Source organism: Canis aureus, chromosome 24 (genome assembly GCF_053574225.1).
Source record: "Canis aureus isolate CA01 chromosome 24, VMU_Caureus_v.1.0, whole genome shotgun sequence".
NCBI lineage: Eukaryota > Metazoa > Chordata > Mammalia > Carnivora > Canidae > Canis > Canis aureus.
The window spans coordinates 19,400,116-19,427,690 of record NC_135634.1 but is presented as its reverse complement, the minus strand read 5'-3'; the positions used below and the strand labels follow the sequence as shown (position 1 = coordinate 19,427,690).

At 37.4% G+C, this 27,575-nt stretch overlaps 2 protein-coding genes and 1 long non-coding RNA gene across 10 annotated transcripts in view; 2 read left to right on the top strand and 1 right to left on the bottom strand.

Moving 5' to 3' along the window:
• The window catches only part of PARP4 (poly(ADP-ribose) polymerase family member 4), a 95,686-nt gene extending 77,659 nt beyond the window's left edge, over nt 1-18,027 (top strand). For all 3 annotated transcript variants that reach the window (XM_077868455.1, XM_077868456.1, XM_077868454.1), the window contains 3 exons: nt 358-457; nt 13,743-13,875; nt 17,460-18,027. In XM_077868455.1, the coding sequence (XP_077724581.1) occupies nt 358-457; nt 13,743-13,875; nt 17,460-17,622 (396 nt within the window). In that variant the 3' untranslated portion in view covers nt 17,623-18,027. The remainder of the gene's footprint in view (nt 1-357; nt 458-13,742; nt 13,876-17,459) is intronic.
• Nucleotides 1-25,425, bottom strand: part of LOC144295875 (uncharacterized) — a 59,763-nt gene extending 34,338 nt beyond the window's left edge. For 3 of the 6 annotated variants that reach the window (XR_013362998.1, XR_013362995.1, XR_013362996.1), the window contains exons 1-4: nt 25,315-25,423; nt 24,365-24,424; nt 20,982-21,057; nt 20,179-20,325 (exon numbers count right to left, since the gene is read on the bottom strand). This is a non-coding gene — a long non-coding RNA (uncharacterized LOC144295875). Of the gene's footprint in view, nt 1-20,178; nt 20,326-20,981; nt 21,058-24,364; nt 24,425-25,314 lie in introns of all 6 variants that reach the window. The other 3 variants (XR_013362997.1, XR_013362993.1, XR_013362994.1) reach the window with 3 other exon arrangements.
• Nucleotides 22,853-27,575, top strand: part of MPHOSPH8 (M-phase phosphoprotein 8) — a 52,234-nt gene continuing 47,511 nt past the window's right edge. The window contains exon 1 of the mRNA XM_077868457.1: nt 22,853-23,157. Coding sequence (XP_077724583.1) covers nt 22,933-23,157 — 225 coding nt within the window. The 5' untranslated portion in view covers nt 22,853-22,932. The remainder of the gene's footprint in view (nt 23,158-27,575) is intronic.

Below are 27,575 nucleotides of genomic sequence, written 5' to 3'. Positions count from 1 at the left end.
TTGATCAAAAGGAATCTGCTACTTAAAAGTTTGAGAAACATCAGTTCAAAGCATTACTAGAAGAAAAAAACACATAACACCATTTATAAGTGCCACCTGATACCTAATGTCCATAGTATTTTTTGAGACTCCCAACAATATTGTGTCACTAGTACATCAAGAACTAATAGAACTTATAGTTCTATAAAGAACATTGATTTAAAAAAATAATAAAGATAAAATGTTTGATAATAAAAATTTTAGAAATGTCTTAATAAACTGAAATGAGATCATTGGAAACATTATTTATTACATTAATATCTTATGTATGTAATTAAATTTCAATAATGTGGCTTAATTTTTTTTTTTATTTCATAGGATGGCTTCTGGAAGCTTACACCAGAACTAGGATTTATATTAAATCTTAATATAAATATTTTAAACAGCTTTCTTGAACAAAAAGGCATTAGATCTCTGGGTAAGTCACCATTTTTCTATTAATTAAATGGCATGTTCTTAACTGTTGTAAATTTTGTTGCAAACTAGTGTACCAATGTGCTAATTATGTAAGTTATGTGGAATTATATTTGTTAACCATCAAAGGAAACAGAGGACTAGATTCTAGTCATATCTTTATCACTAATTAGGATATTGCCTGTGAAAATTAATTAGCATAAATAACAATAACTTCTATTTTAAAAATCCAAAATTTCAGTAACTTAACATAAAGATTATTTTCTAGGGACACCTGGGTGGCTCAGCGGTTGAGCATATGCCTTCGGCCCAGGGTATGATCCTGGAATCCCAGGATTGAGTCCCATGTCAGGCTACCTGCATGGGGCCTGCTTCTCTCTCTGCCTGTATCCCTGCCTCTCTGTCTCTCTCTGTGTGTCTCTCATGAATAAATAAATAAAATCTTTAATAAATAGGGCAGCCCCGGTGGCTCAGCAGTTTGGCACTGCCTTCAGCCCAGGGCGTGATCCTGGAGACCCTGGATGGAGTCCCATGTCGGGCTCCCTGCGTGGAGCCTGCTTCTGTCTGTGTCTTTGCCTTTCTCTTTCTCTGTGTCTCTCGTAAATAAATAAATAAAATCTTTAAAAATATATATTTAATGAATGAATAAATGAATGAATGAATGAATGAATGAATGAATAAATAAATAAATAAATAAATAAATAAATAAATAAATAAAAATAAAACCACTCTTTTAAGGCCTGGAATGCAATTTAATAAAAAATAAAAAAAATTAAAAAAAGAACAGGCAGAAGCTAGAGGGTACCAGATCCCTGAAAAGAGAAAGAAAATGAGATGAGCTCTACATTTATCCAGCTGTTCACCCAAAGATGATTCTCAGTTCACGAGACATATGAGAAGTTAGAACTGAAACAAAAAGTCTAATAGGATAATGACATAGAGGTCACAGTTCAAGGCTGCCTAAGTGGCTGGAAATTAAGGGTGAAAATCCTGGGAAGGAGTGAGCCACAGAGCAGGGAGCTCTGAAATATGCATTCAAATTCCCTCAGGTTGTTGATTCTCCCCTAACCCATACATACACAGGATGTGACTTCAGGGAATCCAGAAAAAAGCAACAGCTAGAAAGAAAAAGAGCAGAGCAAAGATTTCAGCTGCTGTCAGGTGTTGGGGAGACAGAGTTCAGTGTTTAATTTATAGCAAATTAGAATCTATAAACATCTCAAGTTTTCCACTAAAACCCAAAAGGGTCAAAGGGACCATAAACCATAATCAAAGACTGTCCCACAGGATGAAAGGGAAAAACAAAATAGGCCCACCCTAACAAAACCTAAAACAAAGTTTTTAAAGGATACTATCACCAGAAAAAACTCAACATTCTTTAGAATAACATAATGTAATCCAGAGTCTCCACAGTTTTCAATATACAACCTGGAATGAAAATGTAATAACATACAAAGAAGCAGGAATATATGACTTATAATCTAAGAGAAAATATCCTATAGTTGCTGACCTACAGATGCCCCAGTTGTTGGAATTAGCAGACAAGGATTTAAAACGGCTATTATAAGTATAGTAAAAGATTTATCAGAAAAGAACAGAATGAGTGAACAAATGGGAGAATCTCAGCAAATAGGTGGAATATCTTTTTTTTTTTAAGATTTATTTATTCATGATAGACACATAGAGGTGGAGACACAGGCAGAGGGAGAAGCAGGCTCCATGCAGGGAGCCTGACGTGGGACTCGAACCTGCGACTGCAGGATCGCGCCCTGGGCTGAAGGCAGGCTCTAAACCGCTGAGCCACCCAGGGATCCCCAGAAAATATAATATCTTCAATGAAAAGGTATTGGATAGGCTTAGTAGCACAATGCACCAAAACAAACAAAACCAAAAAGATCATGTAACTTAAATTATAATAATATAAAGTGGTAATAAAAATTATCCAAACCAGGACTCCTGGGTGGCTCAGCAGTTGAGCGTCTGCCTTTGACTTGGTGTGATCCAGGTCTGGGATCGAGTCCTGCATCAGGCTCCTGTGGAAAGCCTGCTTCTCCCTCTGCCTGGGTCTCTGCCTCTTTCTCTCTCTGTCTCTCATGAATAAATAAATAAGTAAGTAAGTAAGTAAGTAAATAAATAAATAAATAAATAAATAAAATCTTTTTAAAAATTATCTGAACTGAAGCATAGAAAATAAAACAGAATGAAAAAAGAAGAGAATCTAGGACATGTGGAATAATATCAAAAGATTTTATATTCATGTAATTGGGATCTCAGAAGGAATAGAAAAATGTTTGAATAAATAAAATTGAATTTTTTCTAAAATTATTGAAAGACATAAACTTCTAGATCTGAGAAATTCAGTAGAACTTCAGGCAGGATAAATACAAATAGAACCACATTTAAGTAGACCAGAATTAAACTGCTGAAAACCACAGACAAATCTTAAAGAAAACAGTAAACAAGGACATATTAGAGTCAAGAGAACATCTATAAGAATTTTAAATTACTTCACATCAGAGATAATGGAAGCTAGGGATGCCTGGGTGGCTCAGCGGTTGAGCGTCTGCCTTCAGCTCAGGACATGATCCCAGAGTCTAGGGATTGAGTTCTGCATCAGGCTCCCTGTGAGGAGCTTGCTTCTCCCTCTACTTATGTCTCTGCCTCTCTCTGTGTCTCCTGTGAACGAACGAATGAATGAATGAATGAATGAATAAATAAATAAATAAATAAAATATTTTTTAAAAAAAGAATGGAAGCTAAAAGATAATGGAATAATATCATTTTTAAAAAATATTTTATTTATTTATTCATGATGAATAAGGAGGCTCCATGTAGGAAGCCCAGTGTGGGACTCGATCTTGGGATCCCAGGATCAAGCCCTGAGCCAAAGGCAGATGCTCAACTGCTGAGCCACTCAGGTGTCCCTGGAATAATATCTTTAAAGTGCTGAAAGAAAAAAGAAAAACCTATAAGCTAAGAACTCTATATCCAACAGAAAAGATCCTTTAAAAATAAAGGAAACTTTTTTCCATAATCAAAAATACAGAGAACAAACTGGCAGTTGCCAGAGAGAACAGGATTAGAGGGGATGCACAAATAAGTGAAGACTATTAAGAGGTACAAACTTCCAGTTATAAATAAATAGTCATGGAGATGAAAAGTACAGCATAAGGAATGTAGTTAATAATATTGTAATAACATTGTATGATGACAGAAGGTAATTACATCTGTATGGTTGTGAGCATAGTAAAATGTATAGAATTATTGAATCACTGTTGTGTACCTGAAAGTATTATAACATTGTATGTCAACCATACTAGTTAAAAAAGAACACTAAGCACAAGGACCTAAAATATACCTATATAGATATATAGATTAAGTAACAAAAAAAAAAACTTTAAAAAATTAAGGAAATTAACCAAAGACAAACAAAAGCTGATACAAGGTCAAAGAATATAAGGTCAAAATACAAAAATTAATTTTAATCCCATGTACTAGCCACAAATAGTTGGAAACTGCTATTTTAAAATACCATTATTTTTTAAGATTTTATTTATTTATTCATGAGAGACACAGAGAGAGAGAGGCAGAGACACAGGCAGAGGGAGAAGTAGGCCCCATGCAGGGAGCCCGATTTGGGACTCAATCCCAGGACTCCAGGTTTATGCCTTGGGCCGAAGGCAGGCACTAAACCTCTGAGCCACCCAGGGATCCCCTAAAATGCCATTTATAATGGTGTTAAAAATATCAAATGCCTAACAATAAATTTTTTAAAAGGTATGCAAGATTTCTAAAATAAAAACTACAAAACATTATTGAGAGAATTCTTAAAAGATTGAAATAAATGGGGAAAAATTTTAATGTAATGGGATTAGAGAACTCATAATGTGAACATGTCAGTTCTCCCCAATTGATCTATGGATTCAAAGTTGTGAACAACCATGCCCACAAATTTGATAATCTAGATGAAATGTACTGATTCCTTGAAAGATATTATCTGCCAAAACTCACACAAGAAGAAATGGAAAATGTGAATAGACCTGTATCTATTAAAGAAATTGAATGAATAATTAATAACCTTTCAAAACAGAAAGTACCAGGCCCAGATGAGTTCACTGGTGAATTCTACAAAACATTTAAGGAAGAAATTATACTAAGTCTCTGTAATGTCTTTCAGAGTATAGAAGCAGAGAGAATAATTTTTTTTTTGAGAGAATAATTTCTAACTCATTCTATAAGGGCAACATTACCCTAATACCAAAACTAGACAAAGACATTCCGAGAGAAGAAAACCATAAACCAATATCTCTCAGGAACATAAATGCAAAAATCCTCAACAAAATATTAGCAAGGTGAATCCAAAAAAGTATAAATATAACAAAATACCATGACCAAGTAGGATTTATCACAGGTATACAAGGCTGATTCAACATTAGGAAATAAATTAATGTGATCTATTACATCAACAAAATAAAAATGAAAAACTACATGATATATCAATACATTGAGAAAAAGCACTTGAGAAGATCCAACACTCATTCATGCTAAAAACTCTCAGTAAACAATGAATAGAGGAGAACCTCTTCAACTTAGTAAAGACTATCTATTAAAAAAAAAAAAAAAACTATAGGGATGCTTGAGTGGCTCAGCGGTTGAGCCTCTGCCTTTAGCTCAGGGTGTGATCCCAGGGTCCCAGGATTGAGTCCCACATTGGGCTTCCTGCCTTGAGCCTCCTCCTTTTGCCTATGTCTCTGCCTCTCTTTCTCTGTGTCTTTCATGAATAAATAAATAAAATATTTTTAAAACCCTATAGCTAATATGATACTTAACGGTGAGAAACTAGAAGCTTTTCCATCAAGATCAGGTACAATGCAAATGTTGTTCCTCTCTCCACTCCCTTTTAATATTGTATTGGAAGTCCTTGCTAATGCAATAAGGTCAGAAAAGGAAGTAAAAGATATACAGATCAGGAAGAAAGAAATTAAAATTTTCTTTTTTTAAAGATGATATGATTGTCTATGTTGAAAATTTAAAAGAATAAACAATTCTTGAAACTTAACTGATATTAAAATAAAAACTTTAAAATAGTTTTAATCAGATTTGCAGATGATGTAAAAAAAAACTCTTGAAACTAAAAGTTATACCAAGGTTGCAGGATACAGGTTAATATGCAAAAGTCAGTTGTTTTCCTATAATCCAACAAAGAACAAATGGAATTTGAAATTAAAAACACAATATCATTTATATTAGCACTCTCAAAAGTTAAACAATTAATTACAAATGTAACAAAATATATATAAGAGCTATATGAAGAAAACTACAAATATGATCAATGAAATCAGAGAAGAGCTAAATAAATGGATTGATATTCCAGGTTCATGGATAGGAAAACTCAATATTGTCAAGCTTGATCTACAGATTTAATAGAATACCAGTCAAAATCCCAGCAATGATTTTATGAATATGGACAAACTGATTCTAAAGTTTATGTGGAGAGGCAAAAGACCTAGAATAGCCAAAACAATTTTGAAGAAGAAAGTTGGAGGGGCACCTGGGTGGCTCCATCAGTTAAGCGTTTGCCTTCAGCTTAGGTCATGATCTCAGGGTCCTGGGATGGAGCCGCATGTCAGGGGGGCCCATGTTCAGCAGAGAGCCTACTTCTCCCTCTGCCCATCCCCCCTGCTCATGTGCCATCTCTCTTTTTCTCAGATAAACAAATAAAATCTTAAAAAAATGAAAGTTGGAGAACTAATGCTATGCAACTTTAAGACTTACTGTAAAGCTACAGTAATCGAGACAGTGTGGTATTGATGACATTATAGACAAATGGATCAACAGAAGAGCAAGCCCAGAAAGAGATACACATTTGATACAAATTGACAAGCTGATTTTAAAATTTATATGAAAATGCAAAAGAACTTAGAATAGCCAACATAATCTTTCAGTAGAAGATGACAGTAGGAGTACACAAGTTACCTGAATTTTAAGACTATAATCCTACAGTATGGTATTGACACAAAAATAGGTAAGTAGGCTAATGGAACACAATAGAAAGTTCAGATAGAGAGATGCCTGGGTGGCTTAGTGCTTGAGTGTCTGTCTCCGGCTCCGGGGTGATCCCAGGATCCGGGATCGAGTACCACAACAAGCTCCCTGCAAGGAGCCTGCTTCTCCCTCTGCCTGTGTCTGCCTCTCTGTGTGTGTGTGTATTTCATGAATAAATAAATAAATCTTTAAAAAAAAAGAAAGTTCAGATAGAGACTTGCATATTTAGTCCATTGATCTTCTGCAAAGACACCAATGAAATTAATGATAAAGGAAAGACTGTTCAAAACTGATATTAGAAAAATTGGATTTTCAAATGGAAAAAAAAAGCCTCAACCCTTACTTCATGCCATACTCAAAAATTAATTTGAGATGGAACATATACCTAAATGTAAAACTATAATACCTCTAGAGGATAGAGGAAAACTGGAAAATTTACAAATATGTGGAGATTAAACATGTTACTGAACAACCAAAAGGCCAAAGAAATCAAAAGAGAAATTTAAAAATAACTTGAGCATCAAATCAGAAAGGAAGAAGTACAACCTGTCTCTATTGGCAAATGATATGATGGTATACATAGAAAACCCTAAAGACTACAAAAAAACTGTTAGAATTAATAAACAAATTCAGGAAAATTGCAGGATATAAAATCAGTACACAAAATTAGTTGTGTTTCTATGCACTAATAATGAACTATCAGAAAAAGAAATAAAGATAATAATCCCGGTTACAATTGTATCAAAAAGAATAAGATATCTAGGAACAAAATATAACCAAGGAGGTAAAAGACCTGTACATAAAACCTATAAGATATTAGAAGTTGACACAAATAAATAAAAAAATATTCCATGCTCTTGGATGGGGAATATTGCTTAAATGTTCATACTACCCAAAGCAATCTACAGATTCAGTAATCCTTATCAAAATTCCAATGACATTCTTGACAGAAATAGAGCAAACAATCCTAAAATTTGTACAGAACCACAAATGCACACACACACACAAAGCAAAAAAAATAAAATAAAAATTTAAAAAGAAGTCAAGTTTTTTTAAAAAAGATTACTAAAAATCACAAAGTTCTTGCATGACTGAGCAAAAAAGAGAGAAAGGAAGCATATAAACAATACTCAGAATAAAAGGGGGTACTTAATGAAAGGTGGTAGAGAGATTTAAAACATAACAAGAACTTATGAACAGCCTGATGCCAATAAGGCTTTAAACTTAGATGAATTTTTAGAAAAAAATAAATTTTTTACAGCCAGCTAAAGAAAAAATAGAAAAGCTGAATCATTCTGTAATGATTAAAGAAATTAATTTAGGAATGCCTGGGTGCCTCCCTGCGAGGAGCCTGCTTCTCCCTCTGCCTATGTCTCTGCCTTCTCTGTGTCTCTCCTGAATAAATAAATAAAATCTTAAAAAAAATAGTTTAAAACCTTCCAACAACAACAAAAAAACAACACTAGGTTGAAATGGTTTTCTCATCTTCTACCAAATATTCAAAGAACAGATAATTTCAACCTAATACAAAATATTGAAGAGTTTAGGAAAAATCTGAGAATACCTATCAGCTTATTTTGCTAGCATAATTTAATAGCAAATATGATAAGGATTGCAATAGTAACCAAAAGAATAAAATACTTAGGAGTAAATTGAGCAAAAGATATGCAAGACTTGTACCATGAAAACTATAAGACATTAATGTGATATATACCTACAATGGATATTATTCAGCCTTAAAAAGGAAGGAATTCTAACCCATGCCACAACATGGGTGAGCCTCAAAAACATGATGCTAAATGAAACAAGCCAGTCACAAAAAGACAAATACTGTATGATTCTACTTTCATGAGATGCCAAGAACAGTCAATTTCATAGAGACAGAAAGTAGAATGGTGGTTGTCAGAGGCTGAGAGGAGTAGGGAATGGGGGAGTTAGTATTTAATAGGGACAGAGTTACAGTTTAACAAAATGAGAAGCTTTCCAGAGATAAATGGTGGTGACAGTAGCAAAACCATGTGAATGTACTTAATAGCACTGAACTGTATACTTTAAAATGGTTAAAATGGTATGTTTTATGTTATGTGTATTTTACTACAATTCTTTAAAACAAATATAATACATTAAGTGGGTAGTTCATACTTGGGTGTTTGTTATATTATTTATACCCTACAAATATATTGTTATCTGTTGTATCTACTGAATATTTAATTAAAAAAAAAAAAACTAAGTGTAGGGATGCCTGGCTGGCTCAGCTGTTGAGCATCTGCCTTTGGCTTGGGTTGTAGTCCCCGGGGTCCTGGGATCAAGTCCTGCATTGGGTTTCTTGCATGGAGCCTGCTTCTCCCTCTGCCTGTATCTCTGCCTCTCTCTCCCTCTCTTTCTCTCTCTCTCACTCTGTCTCTCTGAATAAATAAAAAAAATCTTAAAAAAAAAAAAAAAGTGGGCAGCCCGGGTGGCTCAGCGGTTTAGTGCCACCTTTCGCCCAGTGTGTGATCCTGGAGGCCTAGGATCGAGTCCCTCATTGGACTCCCTGTACGGAGCCTGCTTCTCCCTCTGCCTGTGTCTCTGCCTCTCTCTGCATCTTTCTGTGTCTCTGATGAATAACTAAATAAAATCTTAAAAAAAAAAGTATGTGTATACTTGGGAATATTTGAAATTCATAAGAAACATTGGGCTTTAGTGATGAATTAAATGTGGAAGTTGAAGGAAGGACATTTTCTGGATTGAGCATGAGAAGGGAAAGCAACTGTAGACTGAATAATTGTGTTATGTTTTGGACTTTTAAAGTTGGAGATTCCTAGCAGACATTGGAAAGAAATATCTACTTGGTTCTATGATGCTAGAGCTCAGAAAGAGGGCAGAATTGAAAAAAACTTTGAGAGAACTATCATTATTTAAAGCTGTGGACCATGGGCATGTATGACATCACCTAAAGAAAGAGGATCTCTAGTACAGGGAAGAGGGCTTAGGGCCATCCTTGGGCATGCTAATATTTAGTGGTCAGACAGGACAGGAACGAGCAAAGACATTGAGACGAAATGGCCAGAGAAATAAGAGGAAAGCTAGAAAGTATGGCATCACAAGTGCCAACAAGTGAGCTCCCTTTATGGCTATATCTTTCCCATGGGTTTTCTCTATACTTCTCTGTATATCTTCATATTACCTATGTTATTTTTCTGTATGTGTGTTTTTCTTTTATGTGTAGTTGCAAAATGTCTGATTTTTTTCCTGATTTGTTTTTATATCTCCCTACCCAATTTTCTCTTATCTTTTTCTTCATTTTTCTTTTATCTTTCCTTCCCCTTATCAATTTACTTTTTAAGTGACTCTGATACATTGTTTAGGCATTTTATAATTTTATTATTTATGATGTTTCTAACAATTATGTGTTGCTTATTATTAATATCATTTAAAAATACTCTAAGATTTTATATGTAATACTAAAAAATAAGAACCCTCTAAATTAAATAGTCCCCATATTTTCTTCTGTCTCTGTTAATTTTCTTTGTGGGATAATGGATTGGTTTTCTTGTTTTATTTTAAAAATTTATTCAATTCTTTTTTCTCGCATTAAGAAAATGGTGTCTTTTTTTTTTTTTTTTTTTTTTTGAGAGAGAGAGAGAGTGTACATAGGAGTGTGGGAGGTGGGAAGGGCAGAGGGAGAGGAGAGAGAATATTAAGCAGGCTCCATGCCCAGCATGGAGCCCAACACAGGGCTACCTCATGATGCTGAGATCATGACCTGAACTGAAATCAAGAGTCGGGTGCTTAGCTGACTGAGCCATCCAAGTGCCCCTAAAATGATGTCATTTTTAAGTAGTTTTGGCTATCTCAATGATCTAAAATAAATGGTTTATGTGCAGATATATATACATATTATGCACAAGGCTTTTTGTATTTATAAAACAAAATTGTATATTATTATAAGACAAGATTTTGGGTTTTTTTCCAAAATCACTGTCTCCTAAAAAAGGAGGTGTATTTGAGTCTTCACAAATATTTTATGTTCTCTAAATTACTTTATTTTTATTTTTTTTAAGATTTTATTTATTTATTCATGATAGACACACACAGAAAGAGAGAGAGAGAGGCAGAAGCAGGCTCCATGCAGGGAGCCTGACTCGAGACTCAATCCCAGGACTCCAGGATCACGCCCTGGGCCAAAGGCAGGTGCTAAACCACTGAGCCACCCAGGGATCCTCAGAAATTACTTTATTTTTAATGAGAAAGTGTCAATTGAGGAGAGCACTCAGCTTGAAATAGCCTTAGTGTTTATTTCTAGTATTTAGAGAAATTATCTGACAGAACTCCTTAAATGAGAAATAAAAGAAATTTAACACAAGTTTATTAAGTATTTCTTGGAATATGAATTGAAACTGATAAGCACTGAATGTTGTTTAATGAGTCTATTGAAGATCACTTTCAAAAGCAACATACATGAAAGGATAAAGAAGATGCAATATATATAAATGCAATGGAATATTGTTCAGCCAAAAAGAATGAAATCTTGCCATTTGCAATGACATAGGTGGAGCTAGAAAGATTAATGCTAAGTAAGCAAAGTAAGTCAGAGAAAGACAAATACCATATGATTTTACTCATAAGTAAAATTTATTTTTGTTTTAAAGATTTTAATTTTATTTATTCATGAGAGACACACAGAGAGAGGCAGAGACATAGGCAGAGGGAGAAGCTGGCTCCCTGTGGCAACTCCATGTAGCACTTGATTCCCAGACCAGGATAACGCCCTGAGCCAAAGGCAGATGCTGAAGTATGGGAAACAAACTGATGATTACTAGAGGGGAGGTGGGTGGGGAATGGGGGAAATAAGTGATGGGGATTAAGGAGTACACCTAGGAGGAGCACCAGGTGTTATAAGAAAGTGTTGAATTGCTATATTGTACGCTTGAAACTAATACAACATTGTATGTTAACTAATTGGAATTAAAATAAAAACTTTTTTTTAAGTGTAGACAGAAGAAAGTACAAAATATGTATATGTAAGATATATACAAAAGAGGAAGAATACATGGGGAATCCCTGGATGGCTGGGGGATCCTTGAATGGCTCAGCGGTTTAGTGCCTGCCTGCCTTCGGCCCAGGGTGTGGTCCTGGAGTCCTTGAATCGAGTCCCACATCAGGCTCCCTTCATGGAGCCTGCTTCTATCTCTGCCTATGTCTCTGTCTCTCTCTCTCTGTGTCTCTCATGAATAAATAAATAAAATCATTTTTTTAAAAAAAGAGGAAGAATACATTTAATTAATTAAGCAAGTGAGAACACATGACATCTAGAAACTAACTTTGGAAAATAGCGAGGCACTTCTTATAAAACAACAACAAAAGCAACATACATCATGGGAATGCAAATTGCAAGATCCAAATAGTATTTATGTTTGAAGAGCTAGGAACTGGAGGACATATACAAGATGGCTTCAACTTTCCAATATATTCTTTTTTCTAAAGAAAAGAGAGGAATTTCAATCAATTAATCAGTAAAGAAGAATTTGAAGCAGATGTGGGAAAATGTTAAAAGGTGACCAGCTACGCAGTGATAGGAATATTCATCATATTCTCTTTTCTGTGTGCTTAAAATATTTCATAATAAAAAAAATTAAGTGGCTATGTTGTACTGATGTTAACAGTGCTACATACCAAGCATCTAAGATTTAAATGAAGATAATTTACCTGGGAAACTAGCAGACAACTCACTGTGGCTCTAATGATGAAGATGGCAGGGGAAGAAAATAATTTTCCTTTCCCCTTCTGGTTTCTTGGCTGAAACACCAAGATTAACAAGAGAAAAACAAACCATTTTTATTATGTACACACATATATACCTGTACAAAGATGTGAGACTCAAAGGGCAGCCAGGCAACTGAGCTAAGGAAAGGAAGAGAGGTCCGGGGCTTCAAGCAAAGGGGCAGGAGAATTCACAGGAAGGTGAATGGAGGAAATGCTTGGTAAATGGACGTTGCCTTACCATGCAGATACATTTCTCCAGTGAAAAAGTTATCTCTGATAATAGCTCTTTTCCTGATACAAGCCCTTTTTCTCATTTCTTTTAGGCAGTTAAGGGGGAGGTGAAAAGTTTTACCTCAGCTCAAAATAAAAGCATGTTCTAGGGTGGCTTATTCTGAATCTACTCAAGATAGATGTTAAAAGTTTGGTTTCATGAAACGTGAGATTAGAAAAATAGAAATACTTGAAATCTAATTTTTTATAGGAAATGATTTCAAATATGTGACTTGCATTTAGGAAAATTAAAATGGTAAGCAAAAAAAAAAAGAAAGAAAGAAAATTAAAATGGGTTGTTAATTTCCAGCTCAATATACATAAACTTTCATTTTCAAGTTTGGTATTTTATAAAGTAGTAAAATATCTTGGTTTGAATATATAACACTGGTTACCTGTAGATACTGTTTAAAAAATGAAAAGACAATTTAGTTGATCTAAAAAAAAATGTTTATTTTACACTATCTACTCTCAAGAGTCCAGAGAACTACAAAGTAAGGGGACAGGGCTGCAAGGTCTTCTAGAAAGAGACAAGCAGAAAACAAGGAAGAAGTACTTAACTTATGTTGACTGGTTGGGGTTTCATATCTGACCATATTTAGAAAGGTCAGAAACCAGGCAGTGAGATAGCACCCAGAGTTGGTTTGGTTTGGGGGAATTGACTGACTGGATATATAGTGTTTCTAATCAAGGGGAGTTTTACAGGGACACAAAAGTTATCTAGGTTTTGTTTTGCTGGATGTGGCACCCTGGGCAATAGCAGCTTCATTTTGGGTCTAGAAATTTATTTCAACAGCACAAATCACTAGACATAATTTGATATGATGACCTACCCAGCTGTATCAATTGTTTATCTTGTATATTTAGGTTTATTCCTCTAAACTATTTGTAGGAGGAGCCTAGAAACTGAATTTCTTTCACAAACTTCATGCATTTCTGTTTATTAAACATGGCAAAAGAGTGGAGCTGTAGATGTAATTGCTTCCTGACACCCCTCGGGATGCTGAGGCACTGGTTCCATTCGTCCTCATTCTTTTTTTTTTTTTTTCCCGTCCTCATTCTTTATTTAAATAACAGGCTAGTTAAGATCTTGAAGAGAATTATAGAGTTTTAAGATCTGCTAATGTATTATGGTTTAATAGTATTATAATTCTTTAATAGAACTTTTATAAATGGGCACAGTTTGAGATACAGAGTTTCCAATAAATATAAGAGTTTTCCACTTTTAGGTATAAAAGGAAGAGAGCGTCTCCTGGACCTGATTGCCACATTTCTGGTGCTACAGTTTCTTCGCACCACATTGGAACATAAGGGAATAGTCTTCAAATCATTGATGAAGTTGGATGATGCTTCCATTTCCAGGTGGCTTTAATTATAGTATTAAGCAATTTGCGTATATTTCTGACCATTTCTTAACTAAATTTTACAAGAAGCTACATGGAATTGTAAGAACAAAGAGAAATTATTCACAAGGAATATCTTGTCTGTACTCTTTGGTCATAGGCAGGGAACAATATTTTTGCCTCTTAGGTTCCATGAAAAACCGAGGCTCAGCGTGTTTAAGTATAGCGTACACTGGAATTCGGATCTTTGGTTCCTGGTTTAGTATTCTTTTCAATATGTCATATTGATTCTATGTGCTTTTGGAAAATCCACAATATGATTATTGGGACCAGGCCCGTTGCCAGTAATTGCAGGGCTTGGCACAAGAATATAGATGGAAACCCACATACTGTATGTCTAAGTATTTAAAAGTTATACATCAAACCAGCTGTTAAGTAAAACACATTTTAAAGTCCTGCCTTGACAAATATAACTTCTTTTGAAGACTAAGTTCAAATTTAGAAATCTGTGACCACTTAAAGTTTTGTGCCATAACATGACAGTATAGAGAGAGCCGTTTCTGGGGCCTTTGCTCCTAATTCTTGGGGTGACCTCTGGCACCACAAGAGGCTTTGAGGCACACAGGAAGCCTCCCTACTTACCAAAATTCCATCCATACCCCATGCAAATGGTCACTCTTTATGTGTGTGCATATACACACAATATATGTATATATACATATATATATATAATTTGCTCATGATATTTTTAAAAAGAGAAGTGGGAAAATAGCAAAACTAATAAAAAAATATCTATAGGGGGAGGATGTAGAGATAGGTTGGAAACTAGGTTTCTCCTTATATACTTTGTTTTATATTTTTGACTTTGAAACTAGGTAAATATTTTACACAATAAAGACAAGAAACCAGAGAGAAGAGATTGAATATATTAAATTATTCCAGGAACTCCCATCAGTAATGTCTAGAATGTGAGGAAATAAGTGGCAAAAGGAAAAAGAGGGGATGAGTGGAAGCTATAAATTAAAGGACATGTGGCAAGGCAATGTTAGGCCTACTTTGGATTCTGATGACAAAACCCATTTTATTAAAGAGAGAGAGAATTAGAGAGATTTAAACATTACCTGGATATTTTGTGATATTAAAGAATTATTTATATCTATTTTAAGTCATGTTTAAGAAAAAGTTCTTATCCCTTAGAGATACATATTTGCAGATGAAATTAAAATAAATAAGCAGATCTGTTTTTACCCTTTCAGAAAGACTGATTAAATTCTCAATTCCTAACAGCATCAAACACAAAACAGGTACTCAGAAAATAATAAATTGAGCATTTTGCTGTATGTAATTTATACTTCCAGTTTTAAGAAAAGCAACACTTTCTCATGAGCTTGCCAAACAACTCTTTGAGAAAGATGGAAATTTATTAAGTGAATATCAAGAAAAATACTTCAAAGAACTAGTAGACAGGACTGACAAGTTAATATTTGATTTAATAGGCACAACCAAAGAGGCACTTCTTCTATTTATGTCTTTTTCAACTGAGACAGAAGGGAAGAGGGGCTTAGGAGACAAGTTGGCCAAAATAAAGCCATTTTGGTTTTTAGGCTTATCCTTTACATAAAAGTCAACAAGTCTTAAAAGGAGTCATAAGATACAAATGATGGAAGACCGCAAGACCCCACTCCCTCCAGCAGTAAAAGTCATAAAGGCTGGAGGTTGCTCTTGCGGGTAATTCCATGACTCTAAAACAATGGAAAAACTAACCACCCAATGTAAATGTTAAACCCAGAGTTAAAGAGTAAGCCCCTCCTTATAGGATTGGCTAATTAAAAAAAAAAAAAAAAAAAAAAACCTTCTTAAACTCTTTGTTGGAAGCAGGAGGGGGGGTGGTCCTTTTCCTCCCCTGGGAAGAGAGACTACTACTTTATCTATGAAGTAGCTCCTTTCTTACTTGTATACTTAACAAATTTTTGTCCCTTTCTCTACATGGCTTGCTCTTGAATTCTCTCTCTCAAAAGGCCAAGAACCCTCTTGGCGAGGGGTGTAAGGCCCTCCATCTTGGCCTGTCTGGCATCACAACTATGATAGCCATTAGGACAAGTATTAATAACTTTGAACTTACTTTTGAATTGCAGTATTATAAAGTATTAAACCAAGATTTTCAAAGATAATGAAGTATATTCCATCACATTGCTTTTACCATATGACTGTTACTATGAGAGCAAAAAGGTTTGTTGGCGCTTTCATAATAGTAATTTTTATTCCCTGTTGATTGCATATTTAATTTTAACTTTTCTTTTTGTTTTTATTTTTCTGCTTCATGATAACATATAACATTAATGCACACTAATAACACATTGAAGGGGGTATATGAACAAAACCTTCATACTAGTATGGGATGGTCAGTCAAAAGCTTAGAGACCAGCTAAAGGAAGACCAATTGAATTAGTGAGAATATTTAAAATGAGTTTTGTTGCTTTCAGTAGTCCATAACTATAAGTAGACTAATGATTACTGGGAAACAGGCCTTTTAAGCACTTTGGACATGCTCACCATTTAGTATGTTTGTGTCATCATGATATTCATTAACATTTATTGATTGCCTGCTCTGTGCCAGGGGTTATTAAAGCCTGTGACATGCATGTATTTTGCTAATCCCCACGACAAACCCCTAGGATCTCATATTATTATTATAATTGAGGAAACTGAGACTTCCAGTCTTGAATGAAAGCTTCATCATAGCCAACATTGTGTGATTTCAGAGTCAGGGTTTGAACCCAGCTTTTAGCCATCATAGTATACTAATGGCCCTTCCTCAGTTTACAGGGAAAAAAATCAGGAAGATGGAGAGAATTTTCCAAATTTTTAGTTTCCCCCCAAAGAATTTTTTTCTCTGTAGTATATGTTACCACTTGCTTGCTAATAAATTCTAGCAGATGACATGATTAATGAGGAATTAGCTAACTAATAATGAAAAATCTCAATTTTTCTGAGTCTTGCATAGACTTTTGAATATTTGACAGTCTTGAATGTTTGACATTTTATGCACACAAACTTAGAGTTTTTATGTTATGCACAGTTTAGTAGTACATTGTTTCTGATTGGTGTGACAGAATTAACTATATGAAAGTTTTATGGGTGAGTCTTAGGTATTTTGCTAACTGATCAAATTGAGAATTCCTGGTACAGTAAAAAGGAGAGAGAAATAGAAACCTGGTTTGTAAAATAGTATTGAGTTTCTGCTTGAAGAATGGATGGATTTAGATCAAGAAGAATGGAAAGGAGATGACAAAAAACAACAAAAAAATCATATAAAATCTAGAGAAGGCTTGAGTTGTCCTGGAGGGACCAAGGAAGTCTATGAAGCATTTAGAAGCTGGAAAGTGATGAGCTTAATATATTTTAAAATGTGTTGGATAAGTTAAAAGCACTGTGTCAGTCTGATAGAACTTTCATAAAATGTCAGAGAGAATTGCTTTTTTTAAATATCTTAATTTTTGACAGAATTATTTTGTCTGATATAATGTGCTAGGTTTGGTACCACATTACATTTCGTAGGTAATTATATTCTGATGTTGTTGGAACCATTTATTTTTATTCTAGAACTATCCCCTGGGCTTTTGAAGAAATAAAGAAAGCAAGTGAATGGGTAAGAAGAACTGAAGGACAATATCCATCTATCTGCCAACGGCTTGAGTTGGGTCAAGACTGGGACTCTGCCACTAAACAGCTATTGGGGCACCACTTCTCTTTACAGACTTCTTAATTACAGTCAAGGCTGAATCAACTGAAGTTGTTTTTTAAACATTACTCATGCCTCCATGTACAAAATAATCAGATATCTATAGATACCTATAATGAAGTTTAATTATGATTTTATTCAGTATAGCACTCACTTTAAAATAAACAGAAACAGGGGTGCCTGGGTGGCTCAGTCAGTTAAGTGTCTGCCTTCAGCTCAGGTCATGATCCCAGGATTCTGGAATGGAGCCCCTACATCAGGCTTCCTGCTCAGCAGGGAATCTGCTTCTCCCTCTCCCTCTCCTGCCACCTCGTACTCTCTCTCCTCTTGCTCACTCTATCTCAAATATAAAATCTTTTTAAAAAGTAAAAAATAAAATAACTGATTAATGAACTAAGAAGTGATAATAAAATTAATATTACAACATTACAGATTTTTTGTGTTTAAAAGTTTTAAGGTGATAAGAGACACATCTGGCTGGTCCTGGAACTTCATTTCCTTCTCCTCTTTAAAGACTCTAGTAGAGAATGGCCCAGCTGGATTTAGTAAGCTGGACAGAAACAAGGTCTTGGCTGATGTCAGTGTTCCTGGCGTGCAAGCCTGTTTCCTGGGTCCTGAGTCTCCAGACCTTTGCCCTTGTATGCATGCTCCCTGGTGTGGTTCCTAAACTATAGATCCCTTGATACATTTTTTGTCACTTAGAAAAGCTAGGTATCCTAAGTAATTCTTTCATGGATCTATCTAAAACCCTAAAGTCCTCTAGATTTCCTCCTATGTTATCTTGTAGAAGTTTTATAAATTTTGCATTTTATTTATTTTTTTTAAATTTTGCATTTTACATTTTGGTTTATGATCCATTTTATTTTTCATGAAAGCTGTAAGGTCACTTTCCACCTTCCTCCACACTACCACTTCTAGATTACCTCTCTATCTTTATGTAAAAAAAAAACCCTGGTTTCATTGAGATTCATTCTTTTGGCTGTCCTCCAATCTGTCCTCATTGCTGTCATTTGCCATGTGCCCAGTTCCTACCCTCATTCACATGGTTCAGGATTTCCCTTTCTACTGCCAGTCCTGCCTTCATCTTGAGTGACTTCCATTAACCTGCCGTGTGACCCTCCTAATTCCCTGGACTAGAACCACAGCTATAATTGAGGGTTGGCAGAATGCCTTGTGATGCACTCAGAGGATGGGAAGTTTGTGAGGAATTACTGTGAGGCCTTCTCCATCTGACTGTCAACCTGGGAGGTAGACGTAAGACTATTTCTCATCACCTCCCAGTTCTGAAGCGATGTAAAGCTCAGGAGACAGTTGGAGACTAAAAATCCTAGCTGTATTAAGAATTGACTCCTCAGCAATGAGGTGTCCCACGACACACATCAAAATTATCTAGCTCCTTTGGGATGTGGGACAAGGACCAAGGGGAGCTGGCATCTTTGACTACTCTTTCTCTTGCTGTTTATGTAAGTAATAAACCATCTAAATCTAAAATGGCTTGTTATGTCTTTACTGGCTAAATCAATCAGGTCTTGCCCTTGGCCTTGTCTGCTTATTTGATATAATCACAGAAGATAAACTCTTTTCTTGTTCTATCAGATTAGAGGATAAAAGATTGATAGTACCTAGTAGCAGAGTGTGTGAAGATAGATAGACTTCCTTATGTTATCGCTGGAAACATATACTAGTAAATGTATTTGCAATTTCTCCAAATTTAAATCACTACCCTCCTTGATCTAAACATTTCACTAATAGGAATTCCACTTCTAGAAATTTATCTTGCAAAAATATGGACACATACACATCCATGTGTTATATATGCACATATATATATATTTCAGTTGCAGAATAATATGGAATAGAGTTCATTTAAAAATTATATAAATGGGTGTTTATATATGTATGAGATAAAAGTCTGTCATGTCATATTCCAAACTGGTTACCTTTGAGGAATAGGAACTTTGTTTCTATCCTATATATTTGAATTGGTTAAAAAGTTTTACAGTGAATATATATATATAACTTTTATTTCAAAAATACATAAAAGCCAAGAAAATAGTATAATGAACATAAATCCTGTCATTTAAGAGATTTTGCCAGGTTTTTATAAATTGAGAACAGTCTTCTCTTCCCTCCTCTTTTGCTATTGACTTGTTAAAGAAACAAGGTCAGTTGTCCTATAGGATTGTCCCACATTCTGGATTTGTCTGTTTCCATTTTTTCTTTCCCCATATTTCTTGTAAACTGGAAATTTGATCTAAGGTCCTGAATAGATTAAGAATCACTATTTTTATCAACAGGAGCCATATAGTTTGGTTGTTCTTTTAGCAATGCTAACAATGATCAGTGGGTTTTCCAATGTGAAGCTGTGTTTCCCCTACAACCAACAAATAGTCTGTGAAGAGATTCTTTGGCAGCCAATTCCTCATCAGTCTTTCACCTAACAGTTTTGTTGCTGAAATTATTTTCATGAAACATTGTGATTCTCTATCTTTTCTTCTATGATTAACTGAAATTTTTCTGAAAGAATGAGCTTTCCCCATCAACTAATGTTGTTTGATTATAGTATTTTTAAAAACTTACTTCAAGAGACACCTGGGTGGCTCAGTTGCCTTTGGCTCAGGTCATGATCCCAGAGTCCTGGGATGGAGCTCTGCGTCCAGTTCCCTGCTCCTTAGGGAGCCTCCTTCTGCCTCTCCCTCTGCCTTCTGCTTCCCCTGCTTGTGTACTCTGTCAAGTAAATAAAATATTTTTAAAAATTACTTTAAAAAGATATTTAATTATTAGAATTGTTGTGTATCTTTCTTTATAGGTTAAGAGTCTGTGAAGGGCAGAGGGACTGTTAAGAGGCAACAGGCCCAAAATGGAATTATCTGTGCCAAGTCCCACATCAGCAAACCAAGGCTTGATACCCAACCTAACTGCAATTTCAGCCTCTTCTAGGAATAGAATCTTAACCAGTAGTCTGGAATTTCCTGGTAATACTAGTGAGGTAATCCTCCGGATAGACCTCATCCCTCCCCCAAAAGACAGTGAATTGGTCTGAAATAATCCTTTCTTTTGTTTATGATTTCCTTGCCCCACCCCTGTTCTGCTATGAAAAGCCTGTCCTGTTCTGCGTTGCTTTGGAGCTCCTTTCTATTTGCTGGATAGGATGCTACCCTAATTGTTGAATAAAGCCAATAAGATCTTCAGGTTTAGTCAGCTGAATTTTAATACCATGTTCTATTGTTGTTTGTATTGTTAATGCTTGGTATAGTCATGGTACACAGGATGCATTTAGTGAGCTAAACAAATAATAGTGACCCTACTTAAGATCTGATGAGCCTCTCCATGATGTGGGAAACAATGGCAAATGAAAAATTATTAAATTTCCTACTACTTACAGCCCCTTGACAAGTTCTTGAAACAGATAGAGTGATCTTCCTCTAGAGACTCAGCTGCCTCGATGTTGACACATTGCTAAAGGCAAAAGGCAATCTTAGTCCAACTCTCCAAGATCTTGGGAATCTATTTTAACATTAAAAATTCCTTCAGAAAAAAAAAAATTCCTTCAGAAACTTCATCTCTATCCTACAAGACACGTGTTGGCGATCATCCCCCAAGCATATGGCCTGTTGATATTCATCTGAAGGTTCTCCTGACTAAGGTTCATTAGACATAATAAATGACCTTTCCCAACAATAGCCAGCCCCCTCAAATCCTGGAAACCTTGCTTCCAAAATTCCTTAGAGACTGAACTCTCTCCCTAACCCCCTCCCAACTTGAAAGTATACAACAGGTCACTCCTCATGACCCCGGGACGGCTCTTCCTGCCCACAGGTCCCCTCTGGTGCTTAAATAAAACCACCTTTTTTTTTTTTTTTTTTTAAGATTTTATTTATTTATTCATGAGAGACACAGAGAGAGGCAGGCAGAGACACAGGCAGAGGGAGAAACAGGCTCTTCAAGGGGGGCTCGATGTGGAACTGGATCCTCAGACCAGGATGACGTCCTCAACCGCTCAGCTACCCAGGTGTCCCAATAAAACCACCTGTTTGCACCAAAGACGTCTCTAGAATTTTTTCTTGGCCATTGGCTTAGAATCCTAACGTCTTTCCTACATCACCCAAATGGATCTGCTGGACCATAGATGATTCTTCAACCTCTGAGTTCACTTAAAAGAGTAAATCTTATAAATTAAGTCCACCATTCAAAGAAACAAAAATGAAAAACTCCTTGGGGCACCTGGCTGGCTGTCAGAAGAGCTTCCATTCTTCATCTCCAGGTCCTGAATTTCAGCCCCAAGTTGGGTATAGATAACTTAAATAAATGACACTTAGCAGAATAAAAAAATTAAAAGCTCGATACCACAATTTTATTTGAATCCAAAGTGAGAAAACTATTTTACCCTTAGGTGGGTTATCATAGCAACTCTGGGTGACTATCTTTGTCAATCATCCGTAAGGTGGACAACGTAATTTTATCACGTCCAGATATTTTCAATGGGGGAAAAATCCCTAGAACTTGAAAAACAATTAGTTTTGGCCTGATACTTAACATTTTTTTCCTATCTGTAAACAATACTAGAATATAACAGCACTGAGTGATGTTTGTATCGTCCACACGCGTTTAACGAATCTCAATCACACCGCATGTCCGGCCCGCTCCGGTCCCGGCAGAGGTGGGCTGCTGTTCTGGGGAACCTCGCAGCTGTCCGTCCCCTCGGGGCGGCCGTCAGGTCCCAGGAGCGGTCGGGGTCCCCTGGGGCGGCCGTCAGGTCCCAGCAGCGGTCGGGGTCCCCTCGGGGCGGCCGTCAGGTCCCAGCAGCGGTCGGTTTCCTCAGGCACAGCCGTCAGGCCCCAGCAGCAGTCGGTCCCCTCAGGCGCTTGGGCTCCTTCTCCAAGGCGAATAGCCGCGCTCCGCGGTGCCCCGGCGGCCCCTTCCCCGCCGGGTGAGCCCGCCTCTCTCCCTTTTCTCCGGCGCCCAGACAAGCCCCTCCCTCTCCGCCCACCCCAACCGGCCGTTCCTGCCCTTCCCCCCAGGAGCGCCAGAGCTGCCCTTCCCCACACCTCCCCAGCGCCGCAGCTGCCCAGCGCCTCACTCTCACGGCCTATTCGCCCCGCCCTTCCTCCCGGGCGCCCCTCGGCCCGCCCACCCACTTCCCGTAGACTCCGCGGGCTCCAGCGCGCCCGCCTCGACGTGATTGGTGGGTGTGTGTGTCGCTCCAGGGTCCGGAGGCCGCTATTGGCGGGTCTCCCTAGTAGCGTCACGTGGATTCGGGCCAAGCGCGGAGCGCGAGGAACCGCCAAGGGTGTGTGTCGCAGCCGCTCTTCGTCGGCGGTTTGCTGGGCTCCGATGATGGCGGCGGCGACGGTCGCCGAGGGAGTGAGCATGACTGCGAGTCCTGTCTCAGGTGCCGCAGGCAATGTGGAGTCTCCTGAAGCTGAAGGAGAAGGTGTCGGAGCAGCGGGCGAAGAGAAGGACGCAGCCACAAGAGGCGCGGAGGCAGCCGGAGACAGCGAGGAGGACGGAGAGGATGTATTCGAGGTGGAAAAGATCCTGGACATGAAGACCGAGGGGGTAGGTGTGCGGCGGGGAGGCGGCGCTGGGCGCGCAGGGCGTGCCGTGAGGCGGGAGCGGAGGGGCTTCTGCGGAGGGCGGCCGTGCGTACACGGGGAGCCCTCCCGGAGTTGTGCCCTGGACGTGGGCGGGAAGGAGCTTGATCGCTTGCGCCCCGGCCAGCGTGCGGGTGTTGGGGGCGGACTCCGGCTGTGGCCGCGGGCTCGTGCGGGTTTCGGGAGCGGGGCTCCTTTCAGGAACTTTGGCCGGGTTGCGTGGCTGGGGGCGGGAAGCATCGGAGTCCGCCGGCTGCGGCAAGATCCGCGGCGGTGTCGGCGTGCCTCCTCGAGAGGGCCGCTGCTCTGCTCCGGGAGGAGACTCTGTGGGCCGGCTCCCATCCCCGTCCGGGCTGCTTGTCGTCCGTCCAGTGCTCTCCAAAGCTTTGGTCCGTTTTCTGCCTTAAAATCCACGGGGATTCCCGTTCATCCCCGGAATCTCGTCCAAGAGGGTGGTGTTTAGAGGCCTTCCAAGTCTGACCGTTGTCTTCCCTCTCACTTTGTTACGGGAGAGCAACCTCACTGTAGTCCTGACCTCCTCCGTCATACTGACCCTAGACCCCCCCGTTCTCCCGCCCCCCAGTCTCTCAGGTCTCTCTGAGAATCAGTTTCCCTGGGAATCCCTGCGGAGTGAGATCTTCAAGTTTGCCCTCCCAGCAGTGGGTCGGACCTCTGAGCTTTAAAGCATTATTATATACGTGTTTGTCTCTCTGCTACATGGTAGGCTCACTGGTTAAAGGAAATATGATTCTTACTAATTTTTGTATTACTGGTACTCAGAAGATTAAATGACTAAATGAGTCATGGACTGCAGGGTGGGATGGAGGAGAGAGGGTGCACAAGTAGGGAGACAGTCTGTGTCAGTAGGTAAGTGTGAGGTGACCAAAGGGCCCGTATGGTGATAGGGTCTCTGTCTTCTTTTTATATTATCTATTATTTTCTGTTTGACTATTTAGCAAACTTTTTTTTTTTTTTTCTTCACACGCCTTGTGCTAGATGCAGCGTTAGGTACTGAGGATATGGAGATTAATTGTAGCATACACAGTTGCTGAAGCTGAAAAATTTGTCGGGATAAATTGTTGATATCCAATGTATTACTATTATTGCTAGTTGCAATACAGTAGATAGGAACTTTTTTTGGTGTAATTTTTCCAAATATATAACAAAAGTACCTTGAGATGAGAGTAGATCCAATCTTGGGCTGTTTTTTATCTCCTTCATCTAACACAGTGCTTGGCACATAGAAGATATTTAGAAAAATATTTGGTTAGGAAAGTAATATCTTTAAAGTTAAGGTGGTTCGCCTGTAAGTATAATTTTTATATTTTTAAAAATTTATTTAATTCCACTATAATATTCCTGGTCCCAAACAATTGTAGGAACTGTACATATTCTAGTCAAAAGCAGGTGAAACTAAGAAGCTTAAATGTTGAAGACAGTAAACGATATAAAGTTAGGTGAAAAATCTAGTTCTCAGTGCATTGTATTTTTAGGTGCTCTTGAGAATGATTTATAAGACGAAAAGTATTAGCTCAGCAGAACAGGACTACACTGGTTACTTTTTAAGTACTGCTAAGGGAGCCAGCCAATTGAAAACCATAAGGGTCCTGGTAGCTGTTTGTTTGGCTTCCTTAAGGTCTATGGTATTTCTGTTCATAAGCCATCAGACTGGTATTCTGTTACTAAAACTGTCATGATGATGAATGGCATTAATGCTACATTTATATATTAGCCATGTTCTTTATTTCATTTTATTGCCAAATGTGATTTTTTGTATGTTTTCAGAACAGTTAAATTAATCTGACAGATCTTGGGGTTTTGAAGCCAAAAGCTGGCACTTTTTAATATTTATGGGAATTTGACTTGATTTTTTTAAGTGTATGAATATTTTAATTATATAACTTAGTAAATTATCATAAAGCCAACACCTGTATAACCTCCACCTAAGTCAGGAAATATTAGACTGCTAGCCCTAGAAACCTCTTTTGAATACCATTACCGTTCAGTATTCTCTTCCATCCCCCAAAATCACTGTCCTGAATTATTATATGGTAATATCTTTCTTGCTTTTGTAATTTTTCCACTTAAGGATACCTTCCTTGATACTTGAGTTTAGATTTACCTGACTTTTTGAGGGGGCCCTCGAGTGGTTCAATCAGTTAAGCATCCTACTAGTGATTCAGCTTGGGTCATAATGTCATGGTTTGTGATGTCATGGTTTGTGAGATCGAGACTCACATCAGGCTCCACACAGGGCATGGAGCCTGCTTAAGATTCTCTCTCTTCTTCTCCCTCTGCCCTTCCCCCCTCTTTTTTTTTTTTTTTTAATTTTATTTATTTATTCGGGAGAGACACAGGCGGAGGGAGAAGCAGGCTCCATGCAGGGAGCCCAATGTGGGACTCAATCCCCGAACTCCAGGATCATGCCCTGGAGACGCTCAACCGCTGAGCCACCCAGGCATCCCTTGCCCCCTTAAAAAAAAACAAAACAAAAAAAAGGTTTTTGTTTTTTTAGGTAAGCTCCACATTCAGCGTGGGCTTTAGACTTAAAATCCCTGAGATCAAGAGTCTCATGTTCTATCAAAGGAGCTCTCCAGGCCCCCTCAAATTATATACCTCTAATCTTAATTTAGCTATAGCTCATAAATTATGTTTATACTATGTTCAGGTAAAAATATTTTCCAATTTCCATAAATTATGTGCAAATATATTGCCTAACTTCCAAACACTTGAGAGTTATTAATAAATATTTCATGTCCTTTAAAAGAATTATTTTAACTGACACGTATTTATATATTGTTTAACACTGAGTATTTGTTTAATTAATTGGGTTATTTAAGACCTAATAGTTGCCAACAAGCAAATCAGCTGTTACTTAGGAATTTGAAACTGGAAATATGGGAAACTAATTTGAGAATAATTTGCACATATGAGCAGTTCTCAATTTCATATTCCAAATATTATTGATTATTGTAACTGGCATTTTTTATGGTATGTTCTTGTCAATTTTAAGGCAACACTAAAGCCTGGAGTGGCTCAGTCAGTTAAGCATCTGCCTTCAAGCCCGGTCATGATCCCAGGGTCCTGGGAATGAGCTCCAAGTTGGGCTCCCTGCTCAACGGGGAGTCTGCTTCTCCTTGCCCCCACACTGTTTGTTCTCTATCTCTCGCTCCCTCTCAAATAATAAAATATTTTTAAAAGATTTTATTCTTTCTATGGCTGAATAATATGCCATTGCATATATATATATATATGCACATATATGTATTTCATATCTTCTTTATCCATTCATCAATCAGTGGATACAGACTGCTTCCATATCTTGCTATTATAAATAGTGCTATGAACATCAGGATGCATGCATCCCTTTGAATTAGTATTCTTGTATTCTTTGGGTAAACCCCCTGTAGTATGATTGCTAGATCATAAGGTAGTTCTGTTTTTAACCTGCCATTAGGCTTATGTATAGTCTCCTCTGCATAGGGCAGTTTATATTAAGTTGGTGGTCATTTAAGATAAAACCCATTCTTTTCTCCTCCCCTGGTTTCTAGGTATATGTTAATATATTTTTTCCTTTTTCTAAAATTTAAATTCAATTTGCCAACTGTTAGTATATTTTACATTCTTTGTGTGTGCATGTGTATGTCGGTGTGGGTTTCCTGGCTGATTTTTTACAGAAATAGTCATTTTTATTCCTTTTGTATTTCATACCTATATACTGTGACTTTTGGTCTCCTTTCTACTTCAAGAGTCCCTTTTTAGATTTCTTGCAGTGGTCACAGGGGTCACAGACTCCTTTATTTATTTATATATTTTTAAAAAGATTTTATTGATTTATTCATGAGAGACAGAGAGAGGCAGAGACAGAGACAGGAGAAGTAGGCTCCTCAAGGGAAGTCTGATATCCCTGGACTCTGGGACCACACCCTGAGCCAAAGGCAAGATTCAACTGCTGAGCCACCCAGGCATCCCTATTTTGTTTGTCTGGGAAACTATCTCTCCTTCTATTCTGAATGATAGCCTTGCTGGATATTGTATTCTTGGCTGCAGATTTTTCCCATTCAGCACACTGAATATATCATGCAGATTTTTCCCATTCAGCACACTGAATATATCATGCCACTCTCTTCTGGCTTGCCAAGTTTCTGCCAAAAAATCTGTAATCTTATGGGCTTTCCCTTGTAAGTTACTGACGACTTTTGTTTTGCTGCTTTTATGATTTTTTCTTTATCACTATATGTTGTGGATTTAATTACAACTTGTCTTGGTGTGCATCTGCTTTGTTGATTTTGTTTGGAGTTCTCGATGCCTCCTGGATCTGGATATCGGTTTCCTTCCCCAATTTAGGGAAGTTTTCAGATACTATTTCATTAAATAAAATTT